The sequence below is a fragment of the Pongo abelii genome, chromosome 6, assembly GCF_028885655.2.
Source record: "Pongo abelii isolate AG06213 chromosome 6, NHGRI_mPonAbe1-v2.0_pri, whole genome shotgun sequence".
NCBI classification, from domain to species: Eukaryota; Metazoa; Chordata; class Mammalia; order Primates; family Hominidae; genus Pongo; species Pongo abelii.
In genome coordinates this window covers 42,966,551-42,990,024 of record NC_071991.2, presented here as the reverse complement: position 1 = coordinate 42,990,024, position 23,474 = coordinate 42,966,551, and the positions used below count along the sequence as shown (strand labels likewise).

Genomic DNA, 23,474 nt, shown 5'->3' with positions numbered 1-23,474 from the left:
ACAGCCCCATCACTTACTATCCATAGCATGAAGATATTCCATGTGGATGGCCCCCGTGCCGGCGGTGGCAGCCGAGGGAATAATGTCTGCATAGGGGCTGCGCTGGCCAGTTAGCAGGGCCATCTGATGATAGTATTCTGCTGGGCTGACTCCTGCATGGGGCGCTAGGAGGAGACAAGAGATGTATGGTTACTAGTGAAAGAAGGTCAACTAGAAGTTTCTCTTGAGGCATCTCAGAGTCCATTACACAACCCACATCAGCAATTCCTTTTATGGCTTATTAGAGTAAAGCTCCTTTAGCTCAAATTGTGCTCTTACTTCCATTAAACATCTTTTATCTGAAAATAAAACTGAAGGAAAGGAATAGAAAAAAGTGAAATGCATTACTAAGTTTTTGTTGTTGGTCTAAGAAATTATCAACAAATCAGAATGATTAAAATGTATATATGTACATAACCACATTTGCCTCCCGAAATAAAATCATTTTTATATCAAATCGCTGTATGTTTGCATTTCTTACAATAGTAGACAACTTAGAAGACTATGATATCTTTCCAGACATACTTAAAATACTTTTCTAAGCTTTCTGACAAGCGTGTCTGAGTTAACTCTCACTCACATGAAAAGTCAGGGTTTACCAGTATGAAAAAAGGCAGCACAGCTTTAATAACACAACTGAATGATAAGCTACAATTTTACATTCCATAATTTAAAAGCTCTCTTTTCCTTTTCTTCATTACAAAATCAAAAAGAAAATATACCTATCAATCTGGAGCAATTTACTGCCAAGACTCAGCTTTCTAACAGAATAATAATCGGTTTCCACCTGCCAATTTTCGTGCAAAAGCAGCAAGGCATTGTAGCAGTTCTGAGGGTGGCCTCCAGACTCATAGAGATCTGGATTTAAACTGGCTCCATGAGGTCATCAGGAGCAAAAATTAAATTATGTATGTAGCACGCTCAGCACATAGCATTCAATCAATAAAAGTTTTACAATTATTATCTAGAAATACCAGCACTCTAGCGATAGGTTTGTGGGTATTTTATATTTGTTTCATATACTTTTTATCCATGATACATGGTAAAGATAGAGATTTAAGGAAAAAAACTTTAGGCCACAAGGGAAATATTCATCATGTTACTTTATTTGATTATAGTAACTGGATTCTTGAGAGGCAAGAAAAGGAAGGCAAATCAACCAAAGAATGTGATATATATACTCATCATAAATGCTACACAAAGCAGATGATAAGAGTGCTTTCAGTAGTTTAACTAGTGGTATGACTTTCCACTAGCCCGAATAAATTTCTGCAGGCCAGGCATAATTCCAAGTCCATTGTCAGCTAGCCTCCCTCTCTCCCTCAGTCTGTTCTCCTTGTTAGTCATTTCCACCAACTCCCAAGTACTTGAAGGAGATGATTCTCCAGTTCTTCAAGTGCAAAATAAAATCTGAAGCAGAAAATCTAATTCATATTTGGTTTTTATTTTTAAAATGTGAATCTTGGCCAGGCACAGTGGCTCATGCCTGTAATCCTAGCACTTTGGGAGGTAGAGGTGGGTAGATCGCTTGAGCTCAGGAGTTTGAGACCAGCATGGGCAACATGGCGAAACGCTGTCTCTACAAAAAATATAAAAATTAGCTAGGCGTGGTGGTGCGCACCAGTGGTCCTAGCTACTTAGGGGGCTGAGGCAGGTAGATGACTTGAACCCAGGAGGTCCAGGGTACAGTGAGCTGAGATTGCACCAAGGCACTCCAGCCTAGGGAACAAAGTGAGACCCTTTCTCAAAATAAAATAAAATGTTAATCCTGCCCAAAGGGCAAAACTTATTCTTTAGCTACCTATATTACTATTATTAACCAGTAAATTCACTGCACTGAATCAAAAAAAAAAGTGGCTGGTACTGAAGGAAAGCTATTTCTGAAAACCCAAGTGAGTGGATGTTTCCTGAGACACTTCATGCAGCTTCTCACCATGCACACCCAGCCTCAGGAAGGCGTCTACCTAGAGAATGTGGATAGGGCATGGAAGTCACATCAAGCACTGCTCAGTGAAATGAAATGCCTGGTGTTTCTCTGATGTGGTACAGGCAGTGGTGACTTGCGATCTCTTGCAAAGAATTCAGAGCCTGCTACCTGTAATTAACAGGTGATGCAATTCTGGACCTTGATTCAGATTCCAGTGATTATTGGGCAAGTGAATTCCTATGTGTGCATGATATGGAAAATACTTTTCCTGAATCAAAGGACCAGTTTATAAGTTGACACCAGGAGAATACACAGCTCCAATTAAGAAGAGTCATGTGAAAAGTAATGGGGGGACTAATAGAACCAACAGGAATTCGATCCTTGAGAGCCTAAAATGAGCACCAAATATGAGAAAGTCTAAGCTCATTTCCTTTCCCAGTACATTCTTCTTCTGGTTTTCATGTGGCATGGTCAAGGACAGAAAGCAACAGCCCTGGACCATGATGTTTTCTAAGACCTTGACACTCAGAGTGTGGTCCAGGCACCAACAGCACTGACATCATCAGCTTTTGAGAAGCACAGAATCTCAGGCCCCACCTGATCCCACCTGATGCAGAATCGCCTTTTATCAGGCTCCCCGGTGATTCATAGGCACACTAGAGTTTGGGAAGCCCTCCTCCAACAGACACATCTGTATAAATGTGCTTCTCAGACACACAGAACAGAAAAGTGTTCATCAAAAGGTGAGTAAAACACTCATGTTACACATCCATGTGTGTGAATGGCTACAGGACCAGTCTAATCATTTGTGAAGCAGCAGAACAGAACCCTAGTTACCAGCAGGGATTTGGGACTCAGAAACATTTGCAATGAATTCCACCTCTGCCCCTTACCAGCCATGGGACTGACTGCGCTGCAAGTAAACCCCACTGCCCACTGCTATTCTGACCTGAAAATGGAGATAATAACACCACTACCAATGAGGTGTTACAACACTGAAACACAATCATGCATGTAAGGCACAGAGTACAGCGCCTGGCACATGGGAAACACTCACTAAACATCAGGTCTACTTTATACATGTCCCGAGTGAGGAGCGGGGAGGAGGCTGCATGATCTGCAGAAGCAGAATCCATCCTGAACTTACCATCTGTAGGGCTCAGCCCACGGGTTGCTGAGATCATGGAGAGCGACGGGCTGCTGTGCAAGGAGCGGATATAGTCCATGTAGGGATTAATGTAGGGATGTGGAGGGCTGAAGGGAGACTCGGAAGCAGCAGCGGGGTTCCGGTGTGGGGAGATCCTAATGAAGGGCAGGTCTGGATACGTAGGGCTACTAGATAAGGCAGAAGTCCTGGGTACAAAGAAAACCAGACACAAGGGGTATTCATGAGACAAATATCTCCACAGGCAGAGGCTGTCTGTGAAAGAAAATAAGTAAGATTTTAAGTGAATTCAAAGGAGCCTTGTGGAAAAAATTGCAGGCAAATACATTTTAGTACTATTATCTTAAAATCAACATGATACAAAGCAGGCAGAACATCGCTATGCAATCCTTTGGGAAAATAAATTGATTTCTGAGAAACTTCATTGCACTCCAAAACAGTAAAATAAAGGTCAGCCTATGGCTCCTTCCATGAGAAGAAATTCTAAATAACAGGCAACTGGGCTTAAAGTGGTTGCTACAATTGTATTTTCCACTTGACCCAAATATTAATGTCACCATTTAAAACTTACCTCTTACTAGCATGGTGTTGCATAAAAATAAGAAGGAAAAGAAAAGAAAAGACAACGAAAAGAAAAAAGAAAGGGAAAGAAAAGAGCATAACAGAACAGAATGAAAGAATACAATCCCAAATTTGTCTGGTCTAGAAGCCCGATCATGCACATGGCAGAGCTGCCCATAAGGAAGAAGACCCATTGCAAAAGTCTGCTTAGAAACGGGAAATCGGTCACTCTAAAGATCCAGGCACGTGTCTGTTTAACTTCCCAGGGCCTCGCAGTGGTAAGTAAAATGAGTTTTCTGGATCTGGGTGTGAGTGCTTGGAAGGCAACTCCTCCTCTCTGTGCAGTAGCACCTGGAATCAGCTTTCTGCTCAAGCCCTTTTCCATGAGGCATCCTGATGAGCCACATTCAGTGAGCAGTAGTAACTAAGTGCTCCCGGGTTAGAAAGTTGGGGAAGAATGTGTTTTTGATCAAGCCCCTGCCTTGGTTATAATGAGCTAAGGTAGAATGTAGGTTAATAAATTTTGGTTAATAAAAATAAATTCTAAAACACACCTTGCTACCACGATATCCTGATCTGCTTCTGGAGAGAGATTCCTCAAAATCCCCTCACACCTGCTGCCCCACAGCCACAGCCATACCCTGAGACAGCCACTTCTAGAATGGCCAGTCTGCATAACCTCCTGGACCACCAAGTTCCTTCTCTAACGGAAAACATTTGGCATGGATAATCAGGGAACGGGCTCTGACAGGTTAAACAGTTGTGCTCCCCGCTTTTCCTCATTCACAGAGCGTGGGGCCATAGGAAGGGGAGGCCCTGATAGAGGGAGATCAACTGAGAACAGCAAATTCCTCTTCCACCACTGGCTTTAGGAGTGAAATGAAAGGGAGGGGGAAACACATTTTCTCCTTGCAAAGCAAATGCTCATGCACAGCCGGGCCCCCATCACCCTGTCAGAATATAATCTTGGTAAAAGCCAGCTCCACTAAGTGCACAGTGCAGGCACTGAAATAAATGAAATCAAAGATCAGATAATGAATTTTCTCTCAGTAGAAAATAAAAGAAGTTGAAATATGGTGGTGGGGGTGGATTTTCTCACTTTCTCTTTCTGACTCTTTTTTCATTTTGAACTAAAAAAAAAATGAGGCTTTTTATTTGTTACTTAGATGCTACTTTGGGAAAGCAAAATAAAAATCCAAAGTTTTCTAAATTTACACATGGGAAGAGTAAGAAATTACCACCAGCAAATAGCTATTTCTTTTCAAAACAGCTTGAGGCTTTCATACCCAATCAGAAATTAGTAAAATGGCTTGTTTAAATAGAAATCAACATAACCTATTAGTCTTTTCTATTTTAGCTCTTTACTACAAAACAAGTTAGCTTTCTGTTCTTTGTTAACTCAGCCCCTAAGCTCCATTTAGACGTGTCTGTCATTGGTTAAATCTTACACCCTATTTAGATGTGTTTGCTACCTTAGAAGGTACAGGGGATGCTCTAATTCATTCATTTATTCTTCACAAGAAAGGACAAGCAATCCTTCCAATCTGATTCTAAACACAAACTTGTTTATAGATTTCCACTGAGAGACTGGTGCCACCGAATGCAGAAGAGCTGTTTCAAGAAAGCCATGAGATGATGCCTCCTGGGCCAGCTTTTGCGATCCAGGAATAACTTGGTCTGAGCAACATGAACTAAACATCAGGGTGGGCAGTGACATTTCTTACTGGCTTTTCTTGATTTACCCAAAGATTGAAACCTATTATTTCTCCAAAACTCCAGAGTTGAGAAGAGTAGTAAGAATATCCCTAGAGGTCCAAATTCTATTTTGGAGAATTATGCACAGGAAAACTAATCAGCATCTAGAAAAACACAGAAATTATAGAGGCCAGGCTAGGGTGGTCATCAATCCCAAAGAAAGCCTAGGAAGCTGTTTTCTCTTCACAAAAGTCTATCAAGTCTGATGTCCCTGTCACTGCTTCACTTGGATTCAAGCCTTTCCCACCAGGACACTGAAGGTACCTACTAAACCAGCTTCCCACGAGTGAGGCTCCAAGACCTGGTCATATCTTCTCTGGCAGGAGCACTGGGCTCTACGGTCCTTTTACACACTGCTAAGAAGCAACAGTGGAAAGGAGGGTTCCTCCAGGATTTGAAGATAAAGATACAGGTGCATCAGGCAGTCATAAGGGGGTGATCAGGAACTCTAGAATCAGATACATCCAAGCAGTGGGACTCAATGTGAGTGGACCTCAGCCTTGATAGTCACCTTCTCCTCTTCCTTAAAGGTCCAGTGGGGAAGATAACCTTGTGGGAGTCTTAGGAAGTTGACATGAGTAAAGTCTCACGTACTGAGCCTAGTATATACTGAATGCTCAACACATACACACACACATATATATACAAATATACACATACATCCATATGTAAAATCATATGTGACATATACATCACATACTGTGCTAACATATTCCACCCGTAATACACATATACAGAAACATATTTATATACACATGTGTATATGTACACAGATATATGCACACATATAAACATATATACATGCATAGTAGGGGTAGCAAATGCAACATACTGTGTGATTTCAAATATTGAAATATTAAAACATTCTTTTTGTTAACAGACTTTGTTCAGAGCAATTTAAATTCATAGCAAAATTGAGCTGTAGTACAGAGATTTCCCATATACCCACTGCCTCTACATATAAATAGCCTCCTGCCATTATCAACATCTTCTACCAGAGTGGTGCATTTGTTACGAGTGATGAGCCTACACTCACACATCATCGTCACCCGAAGTCCATAGCTTAGGGTTCACTCTTGGTGTTATCCTTTCTGTGGGTTTGGGCAAATGTATCTACCATTACAGTATCATACAGAGCAGTCTCACTGCCTTAAAAATCCTCTTTCACCAATTCTTCCCTTCTTCCTTTTCCCAGCCCCCAACCCCAGGAAACCACTGATCTTTTTGCCCTCGCCATAGTTTTCCCTTTTCCAGAATGTCATACGGTACGTAGTAGACTTTCCAGATGGGCCTCTTCTACTTCATAATATGCATTTAAGTTTCCTCCATATCTTTTCAAAGTTCATTTCCTTTTAGCACTGAATAATATTCCATTGTATGGAATAGCTTATTTATTCATTCACTTACTGAAGGAAAACTTGGTTATTTCGACGTTTTTGCAATTATGAATAAAGCTGCTATAAACATCTGTGAGCAGGTTTTTTGTGTGCAAGAATCCCCTTTCCAAAGCAAATCTGATCACACCAGTCGGCTTTGCTCCTCTCCCTGACAGCACCTTGGAGGCACCTCCTTGGATTTTCCAGGACCTCCCTTAGTAAAATCATAAAGTCACATGAGGTGGTTAAGAAAATGAAGTCAGTAATTAAATCCAAGGGTTTTGAAGGAATGGGATTTGAAGGTTTCTTCACTTATTCCGTCACTCAAGCATCAGTTTCCTTATACACAAAATTGGAACAATCACAGCTCCCTCCAGGAGCCGCCGTGAGGGCTGAAATCCTGTGTGTAAAGGTAGGAACACAGTGCCTAAGTGCTGTGGTTGTCGATGTTCTTGCAGAACCAGCCAACAATACTTCTTTTCTTCTGATTCTAAACTCAGAAAAAAAAAAAAAAAGTCCAAATGGCGATTTGTTCCCTAGCAGAGCAGTTCCCTAGCGGAGCAGTGGCTGGTATTCAGTTTCTCATTAAAATTTGGTCACTTATTAATTGTTTCCACATTAGTCTCTCGTGAGCTGGGTTAGCATATTTCTCTAGCACTAAAGTGTGACAAAAATGAGTTTCTAAGCAAACAAAGCTGAGCATCCAAACTTGAACTACCATAGCCAAACAGTCTCCTGACATGTAAATAGTCTTTAAATAAAGGTGTTTTTAACCTTACCTAACAGAGCCACCTTCAAATTCTTGGCAGCTAGATCATTTGTCAGTTATTGTGGCTTTGTTTTTTGTTTTCGAGACAGAGTTTTGGTCTTGTTGCCCAGGCTGGAGTGCAGTGGTGCAATCTCAGCTCACTGCAACCTCCGCCATCCAGGGTTCAAGCGATTCTCCTGTCTCAGCCTCCTGAGTAGCTGGGATTACAGGCATGTGCCACCATGCCCGGCTAAGTTTTTGTCTTTTTGGTAGAGACAAGGTTTCACCATGTTGATTAGGCCGGTCTTGAACTCCTGATCTCAGATGATCCGCACGCCTCGGCCTCCCAAAGTGCTGGGATTACAGGCGTGAGCCACTGCTCCTGGCCCAATTATTGTGTTTTTAACTGGAAAGCAAATCTGGGAGAGAAGGTTAAGCTCCTTAAATTTATCAGGCAGAGGTGTGTTCACTGCTATGTGAGAGGCACTCAGGATTATGACCAGAGGAGGGCTGAATTCCACTGCAGGAAGAGGACAGGTGAGGTATGGAGAAGGCGGCCACAAAATTTCCCATAGAAATGACATATATTTTCCTACAAACTATCATCAACTTGGCCTGGTAAATATTTGTCGAGATTGTTAAAAATCTTCATTTGAAGATTAAAAGTAGTGCCAGGAAAAAAACTGTAGGTGTCTGCTTGATGCATATTTTTAGTAGATACACACAGAAATGAACTGAAGATCACCGCTTTCGGTCTTTGTGGCAGTCCATCTTCTCTCTGTCCTGGGACTGTCTGTGGCTCAGTCATTGGAGGGAGACACAAACCATGGAGGAAAGAACCAAAACAACAAACAAGCATTCTGAGAAAAACACTGAAATTCAGAACAGACATTCCATGCTATTTATAATGCAGCAAAAGAGTATAGAAATATGCCTGTGGCCCTCCAAACTAAATCTGACAAACTGCTGTCTGGGCACCAGAGATTCTCAAACTGTAGAGGGTTGTTGGGACTACAGGGCACAGCTGGGAAGATGTGCCTCGCCCCGTTATCCGTGTGTCTTGGCTCCTGTATGCAAGGCCTCTGTGTCCACTCAGGGATAAGGCCCCTTATGCTGTTTCTACCCATCCGTCTTCCAAGACAGTGGAGACCTAATGAGTCGCTGGCATTTTGTTTCCATATTGCCCAGTGGAAACTGTTTGTTTGTGTAGGAAACTTGATTTCAGAATATTTTTTATGTGGTCATGAGAACAGATTACGATGAAAGAGTAGAAGATTCTTATCAGAGCATTTTTAACAGTATACCATGAGAAACTTAAAACATGTTGCAGAGAATAACTGGACTTCTGAGTTAGAATGAAATATTATTATATAATCTAATTCATTACTGCCTTTTCATCTATCTTATTAGGTTACTAAAATGCCAAGATTAAAATCACAGTATTTAATCACTTGCATTACCCATTATGAGAGCATTAAACAAGGTTTATATGCCAGATTATTACAATTTGCTTACACATTGCTTGGGATACTGGAAATGTACACATATCTCCTGCATCTCTACATGACTGCTCCAACTACTGGAAGACTGAAATATGTTGGTTTTTTACATAAGCTTATTTTTTGTTTTTTTTTAAATATAACAAGTAGACATCCTTCTTCATATTCAAGCAGTGGTCTAATAGAGAACAGAGGGTAGTTGTCTTTTTTAATGCATTTTTAACCAATTAATTAATTATTCAATAAACACCATTTTAATAAATCAAAATTTGTAAGAAAAAATTTGCTTTGCCCCAGTGCAGTGGCTCTTGCCTGTAATACCAGCACTTTGGGAGGCTGAAGCAGAAGGATCACTCAAGCCTAGGAGTTCAAGATCAATCTGAGCAACATGGGGAGACCCCATCTCTAGAAAAATAAAAATAAAAAAATTAGACTGGCATGGTGGCACACTCCTATAGTCCCAGTCCCAGCTACTCAGGAGGCTGAGGCAGGAGGATCACTTGAGCCTGGGAGGTTGAGGCTGCAGTGGGCCATGAGTGCACCACTGTACTCCAGCCTGGGCAAGAGAGTGAGACCTTGCCTCAAATATATGTATGTATACATATATATATATATGTTTTTCTTCCTTTCCATACACTAAAGAAAACAAATATCTAAAATGTTCAAGAGTAAAACAGTAGATACTGTCATAAATCTGCACAATCCTATACTTTTTTTTCCCTCTATGCAAGGTAAGCTTTCAGATAACCTCTGCCCTAGAAACACCACGTGACCCTGAGAGGTGCAGATGGTTATGGTGGTTACTTTCCATTTGCTCTTTCTCCTCTCCAAGGCCACAGCCTGTGTGGGGAATCTGGTCTTTAAGGTCTGAATCAGCTGGCTCGCCTTCCCTCCGGTTTTACTTAAGGGAAGCACGGCAGGAGTTGGCAGGAAGGGAAAACAAGTCCCCTCCTCCCTCTCCGCTAGCTGTGGCTCTGTGGTATGGCATTGCTCCCCCAAGGCCACTGTTCCTGGTGGGCGAGCCCTCCTCTGCTGCTCCAGCCCTCACTGAATCACTTTTTCATTCCAACTTCGACTGTATTAGGGGCTTTACTATTACTTGTTCGTCCCCTTAACCCTACCCACACCTCTGTACATACCCACTCCATCAGCCTCCAGGCCCCTAGTTGATAAAATGGTTCCATTTCCAATCCTATTTTCATCATCTTTGTAGCTGTGAAATACTTTTCCATGAATTCTTAATTGGCATATGGTTTTTACAAATTTACCATTTGGATTTTAATTTTTAAAAACTACATGTATAACCACACAGATGAAAATTTCAATGATCTCTTCATTGGATATACATTTGATATCATTTGGCTGTGTCTCTACCCAAATCTTATCTTGAATTCCCATGTGTTGTTGGGGGGAACGTGTGGGAGGTGGTTGAATCATGGAGGCGGGGCTGTTCTCCTGATGTTGAATGGGTCTCATGAGATCTGATGGTTTTGTAGAGGGGAGTTTCCCTGCACGGGCTCTCTTCTCTTATCTGCCACCATGTGAGACGTGCCTTTCATCTTCCACCATGATTGTGGGGCTTCCCCAGCCACGTGGAACTGTAAGTCCATTAAACTTCTTTCTTTTGTAAATTGCCCAGTCTGGGGCATGTCTTTATCAGCAGCGTGAAAATGGACTAATACAACATTTTACTGAAAATCCATTCCTTAAGAATCCACTATGATTTCTGCACTTGGGAGAGATTTCAAGGAGCATGATACATGGTTGCATGGTCTCTTCTCTGAAAGAGCCTACAGTCATATGAGGCAAAAGGCTACACTCAAAAGAAGTGTGTATGAGTGGATGTGACCTAATGAGTGGCACAGCTGAAAAGCATTCACAGGAGGCTCCCAAAAGCATCTGAGTCATGAAAAATACGGACAATGAACCAGCACAAAAAGCAAATATGATTTGAATGAAAGTGGCCACTAAAGGTGAGGGCTAGAATATTGCTTAATGTATGCATTAATGCTAAGGTGATGAATATTTTCTTACATGGAGAATTCAAGGGCTAAGGCTGATTTTTTTTAAAGACAGAGAAGGGAAAAGAAATATTTGTTTTAATGACGAAACATTACTTCAAGAGATTTTTGTAAATAAGTTTATTGGCCGGGCAGAGTGGCTCGTGCCTGTAATCCCAGCACTTTGGGAGGCTGAGGCAGGTGGATCACCTGAGGTGTAGAGTTTGACACCAGCGTGACCAACATGGAGAAACCCCATCTCTACTAAAAATACAAAAAAAAATAAAAAATAAAAAATAAAAAATAAAAAATTAGCCGGGCATGGTGGCGTATGCCTGTAATCCCAGCTACTCGCGAGGCTGAGGCTGGAGAATCGCTTGAACCCAGGTGGCGGAGGTTGCAGTGAGCCAAGATCGCACCATTGCACTCCAGCCAGGGCAATAAGAGCGAAACTCCGTCTCAAAAAAAAAAAAAAGTTTCTTGTTCTGAGTATAAAAGGACTTCATACTCCATGAATGAAAAAGACAAGTGATTATTTAAAAAAAGAAATAGCCATTCACTCTATCCAAGCTAACCAATGTCAACATTTTAACATAGTTACTTCCAGCATTTTCTCAGGCATTATGCACTTCTTACATATTCAAAATAAAAATCACGTATTTTGAATTATACTTTATTTCTTAGTATGATAAGGTTTTTCTATTATCTTTTAACTAACTCTCCATAAACATCATTTATAGTGCAGTGCAAATTAAAACCAAAATGAGTTATCATTAAACATCCACTAGAGTGGCTAAAATTAAGAAGTCTGACAGTGACAAATGTTGATGAGGATTTAGGCCAACAGGAACTCTCAATGTGAACACAAGCTAGAACTACCTCTTTGGAAAACAGTCAGGCATTGGGTACTTGCACAAATTCTTACCATATAATCCAGCAATCCTTTTCCTTGGAATATATGAGACAATCACGTGTGCATATGTGCCGTATGTACTCAAAGAGTCATAGCAGCATTAGTTATCCACTTAAAAATTGGAAACAATCTAATATCTATCAACAGTAGAATGGACAAATAATTCATACAATGAAATAGTAAACAGCTATGAAAATGAACAAACTACAACATAAAAAATCTCACAAACATAATGATGGATAGAAGAAGCCCAGCACCCATAAAAAATAATGAAATAATTTCTTTTGAAACAACTCGGATGGAGCTAGAGGCCATTTTTCTAGGTGAAGTAACTCAGGAATGGAAAACCAAATACCGTATGTTCTCACTTATAACTGGGAGCTGAGCTATGGGTATATGCAAAGGCATACAGAGTGGTGTAATGAACTTTAGAGACTCAAAGACAGCAGGGGGCGAGGGGTCGGCGGGGGGAATAAAGGATAAAAAAACTACATATTGGGTACAATGTACACTACTGGTGTCACAGGTGCACTAAAATCTTAGACTTCACCACTATACAATTCATCCATGTAACCAAAAACCACTTGTACCCCAAAAGCTATTGAAACAAAAAATATGTAATAAAAAGCTGTAAAAATAAAAAATATGTGATAAATAATATGGGAAGTTCATCAGAAAAAAATTAAAATTAACTAAAAAAAGAAGAAACCTGGCACAAAAGAATATAATGTATGTTCCCATTTATATAAAGTTCATTAACAGGCAAAAGTCAACTTCAGTGTTAGGATAGTCAGGATAATGTTGACCTTCAGGTGGGTGGAGAGTATGGAAGAAGGGCTTCTGAGGTGTGGGGATGTTCTATTTCTAGAACTGTTAAGTTAGAAGTTTTCACTCCATGATCATTCATCATCATTTACTGAGCTACATGTGTACATTTTGTGCACCTTTCTCTGTATTATTCATCAATAATTTTTTAAAAGGATACATGCCAAATACATCGAGATTTCCCACAGTGGTTTCAACCATTTCAATTAAATTCAGAAAATCTAATTGATATACATTCATCATCATTTACTGAGCTACATGTGTACATTTTGTGCACCTTTCTCTGTATTATTCATCAATAATTTTTTAAAAGGATACGTGCCAAATACATTGAGATTTCCCACAGTGGTTTCAACCATTTCAATTAAATTCAGAAAATCTAATTGATATACATTCATCATCATTTACTGAGCTACATGTGTACATTTTGTGCACCTTTCTCTGTATTATTCATCAATAATTTTTTAAAAGGATACGTGCCAAATACATTGAGATTTCCCACAGTGGTTTCAACCATTTCAATTAAATTCAGAAAATCAAATTGATATACATTTTTATTTTTCAAAACTTATAAAATATTGATGTTTTAAAAGGTAACATAAATAATAACATATTTACTGCCATAAAACAAAAATAGTCTAGCTGACACATTAGTCTAAATTCAAGGTAAGCTATGGAAGGTGGACATCTGTGTACTAACTTTGGAGGGGGCAGGGGCTACTGCTAGGCCAATCAAAGGAGCTTCTTGTGAAGAGAGAAGCCAAACAAATACATGTTAGTCATGTTCTTCCAACAACCGAAACAATGTTATACAAGTATCACTGTACAGGAGCAATGCAATTGTTTATAGCTAAAATTGATTTCATTCCTTCCAGGAAAGACTGCAAAGAACAATGTGCCAAATTTGTCTCTACTCTGTACTGTAAATATAACTCATTAATAAATTAAAATTTCAAGGTCAAAGAATTAAAAAGAAAGTCCATTCCAGCCACTATAATGTGCAATGCACTGTTATTAAAAAGAGATCTTAATGAACATACTGCTGATTCAAATAAGTACTTGAGAGCTAAATGACCACATCTCATAGCATAGGACTACGTTCTATCCCATTAACTTTTGTTTAAAGAGAGCTCAATGTATGTGTCTCACATTTTAGAATTAAGAACAGAAGAAAAAAAAAAGTGGAGAAAAGAGCGTACCTGAACCAAATGGCAGATGACAACTTGTTTTTAAATAACATATGTTTTAAATATTTTAATTCCATGAATACACATTATATATTAAATTATTATTTTAGCAGACTTTTTTTGTCCTCCAAACGGAGTCCAAACAGTTCACACAAAATTATCCTTGTTTCTGCAATGTCTAATAAATGAAAGACATTTTCTTATCTTCTTCCCCTGATTACTAGAGTTGGTAAGAAAGATAAAACCGGTAACTATTAAATAAAATGTTTTATTATATAATGTATGTATTATATAAATATAAAATGGAATTAATAAGTATAAATGAATATAATATTCATTTATAATTATCAATTACAAATTATAAATTAATCAATATAATAAAATAAATATAATTCATTATTAGAAGAACTAATATGCTATGTCCATCTTTACAATGTTCACAGAAATACCACCTTGATGAGGAAACAGCTGTCGCTGTCAAAAGAGACATTCATAGGTCCAGTTGCAATTCTTTTCCTACCACCTAGGTGCCATGTTGAACGGGCGATGGAGAGCTGCTCTCATTGCCTGGATTCTGTGACATCTGATGGGGCTCTGTTTTCTAGACAGTTTCCTAACTGATCTGCATTAAGAAAGCACACACATGCTGTCCTTTCCTCTCCTCTTCCCCTGAGATAACAAGTGGTTACCTTTGATCAGCCAAGCTTTTTCCCTTGGGTAGTCCCTTTTCCTCCAGTGGAGCAGGCCACGGCAGAGGCCAATCCAGCCAGGCCCAGAGGATCAAAGGAGTCTCTCCTTCCGTCTCACTCTCCTGCTCCCTGTACCTGGAAGTGTGCATTCAGTAAGCTGTTCTATACACCAGTTGCAAGGTCTTGGGCTTAGGTTTGACTGTTGGGTGAACTAGACTTTAAAAGCCTGCTTTGCTCTCCAGCTACTTAAGCCAAGACAGAGAAGCGGCAGCACTGTACCATTTCCTTTTTAACAGGGAAGTATACAGAAAGCGTGTAGCCTGGTGACTGTCACATGGTAAATTCTCAGTAAATGTTGGCCCCTACAACCAGTACCTTCATTCCTGCTGCTGCTGCCATTCCTAGAGCTCTGGGTTGGTTAAGGCCAAAGTCACCTGGCTTCTGTTGCCTTCTTGAGTACTGATTTCCCTCAAGGACCTGATAGGGAGTGAGCTGTTTGTGGCTGGGTGAGTTCAGCTATGATGTCCCTTTGGCATTACTTAGGCGCACCCATCTCATCTTTTCTCCTAACAGGTAGATTAAGCGATTTGATTTACCTTAGTTAAGATGACGGATTTTTTTTTCTCCAAAGTAAATCCAAGAGCATAATAATTCTGTAGTTTTAGTTCAGCAACTTCATTGCCATGAGGAAAAAAAATAAACAAAAAACTTTTGTCTTTAGAGATAGAGAAAACAAAAATTTTTAAATCAGTTTGATTTCTGTGACTTTCCTCTCTATTTTCCACTAATTCTATCGATCCTATTTTCTGCAATTTGATGAATTACCAATTCCATCTCAAAAACAGACTCAAATAGGCAAAATAATATCCTTTCCAAAAGAAAATACAAGGCAAAATGGAACAATATTGACACACAATAGTGTAGAAAGAATGGCTCCTCAAACAACTAAGTCCCTCTATGACGAACTAACTGTGCCTAGAAAACTCCTGGGATAAGTGACATTTGTCTGTATAGGTGTTACATTTTCCAACAATGCAGAAACTTATCCATCATGATTTCCTTTAGCAGAAACTTTTGAGTCTGAGCCATAATATACATCCAGTGTAAGGGAAAATGACCCTAACATACATACAAGAGACTCAGTTAGATGTGTTTACAAACAAACCAGCTCATGCTTGTATCATTTACATGGAAATCTCAACAACTCAAGGTAAACAGCTACTTTAAAAGTCTCAGCAGCACTAAGGTAGAATCTGTTACTCAAGCAAGAACTTTCCCCTCAGCGGACTTCAGGTACTAGGTGGATATAATTAATTGAAAACAGGAAGTTGGGTTCCAACTATTTAATCCTTGCTTAATGTTGGGTCCGGTGGCAGGTGTTATAGAGGATATTTATAACAAAGACAGGAAGCACCTAGAATTCTGAGCTAAGAAGACAGTAAGGCTACCTCAAGAATCAGAATGAATCTTTTATCAACAGTAGTCTCATCTTCTAGCTAGTATAAAGACTTTTTCTATATTAGTATCATCATCATCCTCATCATAATTATTATTACTGTTAACTACTAACTAGACTGTTTTTTGAGTTACCCCTTGAACCTTGACATCTCACTCCTACTTCCCCTCATTCTTTTAATCATCCTTATTTTAAGTTATATAGAGATGTCCACAAGGAACTATCATTAGTGATTCAATAACTCTTCTCCAGAATAAAATCTTCAAGGTTTGCTAGAGCATTGGTCCCATAAAGGTGAAAAAAGTGAGCCCTTTTGAAATGGCAGGCTCTTTAGATGTAACTGGAAGTAGAGCTTGTAGGACTACTACATGAGACTAAGGCTTTATGTCCTAAGCATACTTCTCAATATTTCAGAACTTTATCCCCTTGGAGGGTGTTAACTTTTCAAAATTAAATTACATATGGAAAAGGAGTATATGTAGTATACTGTAGAGTGCATGTAGTGATGGGGAACAATTTGTCTATATTATTCAACAGAAAAGCAGCATCAACTTCTACATAAGGGGATACTTTTCTTAGGGGTCTTGTTATCATGGTCTTCAGGAACTTTGCCCAAGACATAGAGAACAGCATCATGGAGGACTGAAAATGAGTCTGGCTACTTAACAAGAAGCTACAGTGTCTCCTCCTGCAGTTCCTTCTTCAGAGAGAAAGCAAGTCTTCCAGTACCATAAAAGAGGAGACGAATATTCATCTGATCGGAAATGTCTAAATGATGTGCAAGAATTACTCGCTCATATTACCCTTGGAAAACCTGTGCACAGGACCATGGTCTTATCAAAAACAGCTTTTTGAGCCTCACTGTTTTCATCTGTCAAATGAGAAGCTTTGGAGTAGATAATCTCCATTCTACCCACAAGGTTTAAAGCCCCCTTTGTTCCTAAAATCCAATGATTTCTATGATTCAAACCATTTTTCCCTGTCTGTCATTGCTTAGCTTTGACCATGTTATAAAGTTTGTTGCTTGAATACACTTTTGTTTAAAATTTAGTGACCCATCACTTGAATATCCTACAAATGAGAACTCTTTTCTTTTTCCTTTCTCGAGAATAGCATCACAATCATTGCAGCAACTGATGTCCTCTCTGGGCCACTGTGGTCTTCAACTTTGATACTATTCCCAGGAGAAACGATAGGGTCTGGCTTTATGCTAATTGGATTTGGATGGTGATTGATTAGGAGAAAGTGGGACCACGTAGCCATGCAAAAGGTTCAGTACTGAGCCACAAGCTTCAACACTAAAGGAGCTTTTACCAGTGAGTTCACAGCTATTAGATGTTTTTATATTAACAGCATTTCTCCCATCCAGGTTTGTGTATTTTATCTTTTTATTCTTTCAAATCCTGAAATTGCTTGGATAAGAGAGAAGGTTTATATATTATACACACACACAGACACACACACACACACACACACACACACACACATTTCTAAGAGCAGCCTGAACTTTTAGGGGAAATTGAAGAGGCTTTGTGTCAAGTACAGCTAAATCCAGCCTTTCCATATCAAACCTCTGCTAGAAAATTACTGTGCAGATGATAAGGCAGGAAGATATAATAAAAAGTGACTCTACTCAATTTACACTGCAATATTGGTATGACTGAATATTTTTCATTCAGGTGCCTGATAAAATCGCTAAACTGTATTGCAGATAAATAAAGGAGGCTTCTGTCAAGAATAAACACCATTAATCATGAAGTCTTACCCTCTCAGAGCCTGTGCTATGCATCTGCACAAATACACCAGCATAACCATCACACAACACATGCTTTCCTCCTTTATAAACTGTTCCAGGCTGAAGAAGTGCTCGTTTTTCATTTTGCAAGGTTTAGGCAGCAATAGCATTTTGAAAACATTCTCTTTACATTTTTAACTTTACATTCTTGCAACTAGGTCCATTATTGTAACATTTAGGAAAATGTGGCTGGGCTCTCAGGGGAAAAAATCTTGACAATGAATCCATTTTTTGACCGAATACATACGTACACACACACATAATACATATGACATACTACATATCCTCAACTCTAAGATGTTACTGATCTAAAGGTGCAAAATTGTGTTAGATACCACTAAAAAAAGATAATGGTTCCCTATCACTTTTGGTTTTTACTTTACTTATTAAAAGAGCTCTTTTAGAATTATTCAGACATAGATTTTTTAAACATATATCATTCCAGTACATGTACAAAAAAGGGAAATATAAGCAAAATTATTTTATTAAAAGATACCTGGAACTTCCTCATGACTGCCACTTTACCAATAAGCAATTGTAAAACACTATAGATTGTAAAATACATCCCAACTTCAGAGATGTTAAAAGATGGAAAAAGGGATGTACTACTTAAAATAGATGATTTAAATATGGTGATAGATATGTAGTAGGCAATCCTGCCATTTGTCAAATACCTATGCTGTGACAGACACTGTGTTAAGTGCTATATATATGCTCCTTTGCTGAATCCTTGATATAAAATGGGATTGAATGGTGAAACTGGCTTGGACAGATTCAGTAATCTGACAGTAAGTATCTGAGCTGAATTCAAACTCAGTCTATGCTTCAAAGTCTATGTTTTTAAACACAAAGAAAAACTGCCCCAAACCAGATACGCATGTGCATGTATGCTTACACTTATATTTTTAACATTATTGAGGCTTTTAATAGAAAAGGATGGTATGGTTATCTAGCTACCTTAACTTCCAAAGGGAATCTATTTAAATTGATGTTCAAATTGTAGTGCCATGGCAGGTCACACTGGTGGCTGCAGTATACACAAAGTGTCACTTGCAGAGTATAAAGAGTAATGAGGGAAGTATGACCAGCATTCAGGCAAGACTTTTTCAGCAGAGCTTCACATAAGGAAAGAGCAGGCAAGAAACTTTATGGCTTAGTGGGAAAAATGTCATGTGGGCATGCATGTGTCAGGGCCACAATATTTTCATGGAATCCCCTTGTAAGTGTCCACACACTAGGAAAAAAAAACGAACAAATTTAAATTTTTCCATAATCATGAGATGTTAAGAACTAGAAAGGATCTTAAAGATCATTTAATTAATTTATTTTGTACATGAAAACAAGGCCTGCAGAGATGACGGAAAGTGCTCAAGGATCCGGTTAACTTGTGGTAGAGTTGAGAATGGAACCTCACTGAGGTCCACGTGTATTACGAAAACAGGTGATTAACTTGTTTTACGAAGATGATCATGAGAAGCCATGTGCCAACAGCACTATGTTTGAGTTCTCTGGAATTACACTTTGAAACCCAACCAAACAGCATTGTCATGGGTGAATGTAACCAACATATTATTGGGTGGAGAAGAGATGTGCTCAAAGGAACTATTCAGCAAAGCCATAATCCAGTCACACTCATGAGGGATGTTTAGCTGTGTTACGCAGGAAGTATTATGGAAGCTGCAATTCAGCTCACTGGGTGTTCTGTTTGCAGAGCCCACTCCAAGCAGGAAGTGCCTCTTCTAGCCAAAAGAGGTTTAACTCCCATCTTCCTGATAAATCCTCCCTCTGTGAAGAAGCAGCTTGATCCTGCACAGTGAAGTGTTTATTTGCTAAATGGAACACAGGCAGAGAACCTCACAACAAAGTCTGTGCTCTAATGATGCATAGCCATATTGGGGGCTCACAGAGGTCAGACCCCAAGAGCCTCGTTCAAGCCAGACCCAGCAAGAAAAGAAGAGGATACCAATGAAACCAGGCCCTGACCACACTGCTTGGTACTTCCCCAGTTCTTTAAGGAAGAGCTTCTGTGTTAAAAATAAGTATTTATACTGCATCATTTTCATCACAGACTGTGTGTTCAATCATTCCTGACAAACTTTTTGGTCCTCTTTTTTATTATTTTTATTTTATAAAAATTATATTTTATTTATAATTTATTATTAAAATTATTATTTTAATATTAATTAAATATTATTATTTAATATTTTTAAATTAATATTAAAACTGCTCCCAGGTACATTATCAATAAATGCAGACCCCTGTTAGCTACAATGCACCCCATCTGCTTGTTAAGAGTAGAAATTCTCATGCACAAAAAAGCAAGTAAAAATAACTCAACATACCCTTTATAAGAATTTTGCTTTTAAGACAGCTGAATTTTGTCAAGCTATATCACAATGTTTTACCAATATCTACATTGAGGGTATAATGCATTAAAGAATAAAATATTTACTCTTTGTTAATAGAGTTAAAAACATAGTTCATAAGTTTATCAGCTATTCATTTCTGTCCCAGTCATAAACCGTGCTTCAAAAAATAGCATATGTACAAGAAAATGTAATGGTTATAATAAGATACTCGAATAGTTTTGTTTTTGTTGTTCACTATTTCTATACATATGGCAATCCATTTTATGCAAATTATGATGAAATTCTTTAGATATGTAAATTTAACTCAAATGGAGCTAGTGGGCTCCCCTCTCACCCTACACGGGATGATTTATGTTACTAACTTGGGCTTGAGTGTAACACCTGAACTACCCTCCTTCAATAGCCTTATTCACACTGAAAGAAAATCAAATGACTTAGTAGCCTCTTTCACTGATTTTAAGGCTAGTAATGATTCAAGAGTAGCCACGTTATTAAACTAGAATGAAGCACTACTCTCCTCACTAATGAGGTTAAAAAATGTCTTTAGGTCTCCACGTTAGGGGCACTTAGCAAGCACTCTGCTTGGCAGAGACCCACAGCGGATCGAAGCCATGGACTAATCACACAGGCCGGAATCAAATGGACTGGAAGAATTAGGAGACTTGTGGCTCGGAGGAATGTAATTCATGCAGAAAAGCGTTGTCAGAGCAAGGCCAGGGAACCTCATGGGAAGAAAGCAAAATAAACAGTTCAACAAAGAAAACAAAGAAGGGCCAATAGGCTTTTCTAAAGCTTGAGTACACTGAGACTTCAGTGGGTGCCTAGGACAAAGACCTCATCAAAGGACACCCTTGCAAAGCAAACAGACCAAGGAAGGATGTTTCTCTCCAATACACTCGGGGGAAGGGGGTGGACTCTACTTTTCACTCCTTCCAATTCAACTTCCACAACTCCCAACTTCCAACTCAACTCCCTCCTCCAACAAACACAGAAACCACCACCAATAATAACCTAAGTAACTAAAGAGTCCTGTTTGTCTGGGTTAAAAGATGGGGAAAGGTGGGGAGGTTAACACAAATTAAATATGGTGCAGTGCATTTCTGGATCGCACTTCAGATCACGAAAAGGCCTTTGGAAGTGTACCCACCTCCTGGGTCAGATCCCCACAGCCTGCTCCCCACATTCCAGAGGATGAAGAGAGACTCCAGAAGTGTTCGAGGATTTAAACTTTGAAAATTCTCTCTCACAAACAGTATACAACATCCACAACCGTGCAGCTATTCAATTGTGAGAATGGAGCCTAGCATGGCTTTCTGAAGAAGGCTGCACCTCTGCTCACAGCTCCAGCCTCACTCTTCTATTTCCAGTGGACTCTTGACTTGGACTATTCTTCCCTCAATCCAATGACTACATGTATCACTGCAGCCCTGAAATGACTTTGATCATTAAAACAAGATTAAAATACTTGAGACTGACCTTCTTTTCCCCCTCTTGACTACTTCCTTTAAGATGGAAGACCATGCTGTCTTTGGCTGACTAATCCCAAGGACAGGCTTAGAGTACTACAAGGAACACAGACAGAAGTGAGCACTGTATGGGTACATACGCATATACAGTAACATAGTGAAGATATATAAAAAAAAATACTTACTTTAAATAAATCAATACGACATGGCAGGTAATAAAAGTATTAACATAATCCAACATAATTCTAATATTAATTTGTTATATCCCTGGCAAATAACATATGAAAAATCAGAGGCCCCTTTAGGGGTCTGATTGCTTACGTTACTGACTTAAAATTCTAAATTTGTTCCTGAAAACTTTCCTTAGTGTGCATAGTATATGTTAACGACAATGGGTGCTAGGAATATGGGGATTTTGCTTTGTGGGGGAACCAGAGATTACTTTGAACAGAGGCAAGAAGCATTTTAGTAAACTGGAAATGTTTATTTCCATGCTGTCTTAAAAATGTAAAGCATATTCAAGCAACATGGTTTGGTGATCTGTTTTGCAAATGAGGCAATTCATTTAACTCTAGAGCTTCCCTCTCCACACTCCCCATCAGATGATAGAGATACTATTCACTTATGGTGAACTTGGCAATATTTGGATACTATTTGAATGTATTTAGAAGAATATTGGCAGTTTTCCTGTTTCATGTGTAACTTGTTCCCAGGTTTTGAAAGATATATTAACCTTGTCAGGCCTGAGGGAATCATTTACTGTGCCCAGTTAACCTAACTCCCTTAGGCTGGCTACCCAGGCCATACTAGACTTGGCCATGGTATGCACAGGGCTCCTTAGGAACAATTTACAGGTGCTTCCAGGCAATGAGGGACCCTGTATGGGGGAACCTTAAAAAAAGAGAATGCCTTCAAGGGCAACTGTACACACAATTCATTTTGGTATTAGTTCAGATTTTCAGTCTGGGCCTAGGCTTCCATTCCCTGTAAGAGTCCCAACTGAGAACTTTCTTTCAGTGAATCTGTAACCTCCCTGTACTGCATAAGAAAATTTTAAATATCTGTCACTTACAAACATGTGTGATGCTGCATATGCCAAAATATTAGGTGATGGGATTTTAGAAAACCTATGGCTTTGGGTTAGACACTCACTTTTATCTTTATTGGAAATGCACTCACATGCTCTAAGGCAGTTCCTGCCACTCTGACCATTCTCCCTGCATTATTTTCTTCCTGCACACGCGCGTAGACACACACAAGAGAAAAGAGGCAGAGTATATTTCTAGCATCGCACTTGATGTTTTTCAACACAGAGTTATAAAAATTGAGGCAATGTCACCAAATTAGCTAAGTCAGCACAGGAGATAAACACAGGCCAGTAAGCCATTTAACTTGTTAATTTTTACTGAACTGCAACATAATCATGCCCATTTCTGCTCTGGTCTGCCTTTTGCAAAGTTCACATCAAAACTAAAAATGGCCAAGATTGCATTTTTCAAATTTGTTTCAGTATGACTATCTGCAAAAACATCCCTAGTTTTCTTAGAGTTCCAAGGATGAGTTTCAAAATCCACTTCTCTCCTTCTATTTCCTTTTAGTGTGCTTAGCTTGCTTGGGTCACTGAAGATCCAAAATCTGGCTAATCTGTTACTTCATATTCAAAAAGTTAGCAAGCAGGTTCCTGGAAACATATCTGCTAACATT

At 39.1% G+C, this 23,474-nt stretch overlaps 1 protein-coding gene across 6 annotated transcripts in view; it reads right to left on the bottom strand.

Annotated features, from left to right (window-relative positions):
• The window catches only part of GLI3 (GLI family zinc finger 3), a 275,490-nt gene that overhangs the window by 83,892 nt on the left and 168,124 nt on the right, over window positions 1-23,474 (bottom strand). For all 6 annotated transcript variants that reach the window (XM_054559276.2, XM_054559275.2, XM_009242840.4 and 3 more), the window contains 2 exons: window positions 3,114-3,319; window positions 18-164 (listed from right to left, as the gene is read on the bottom strand). In XM_054559276.2, coding sequence (XP_054415251.1) covers window positions 18-164; window positions 3,114-3,319 — 353 coding nt within the window. The remainder of the gene's footprint in view (window positions 1-17; window positions 165-3,113; window positions 3,320-23,474) is intronic.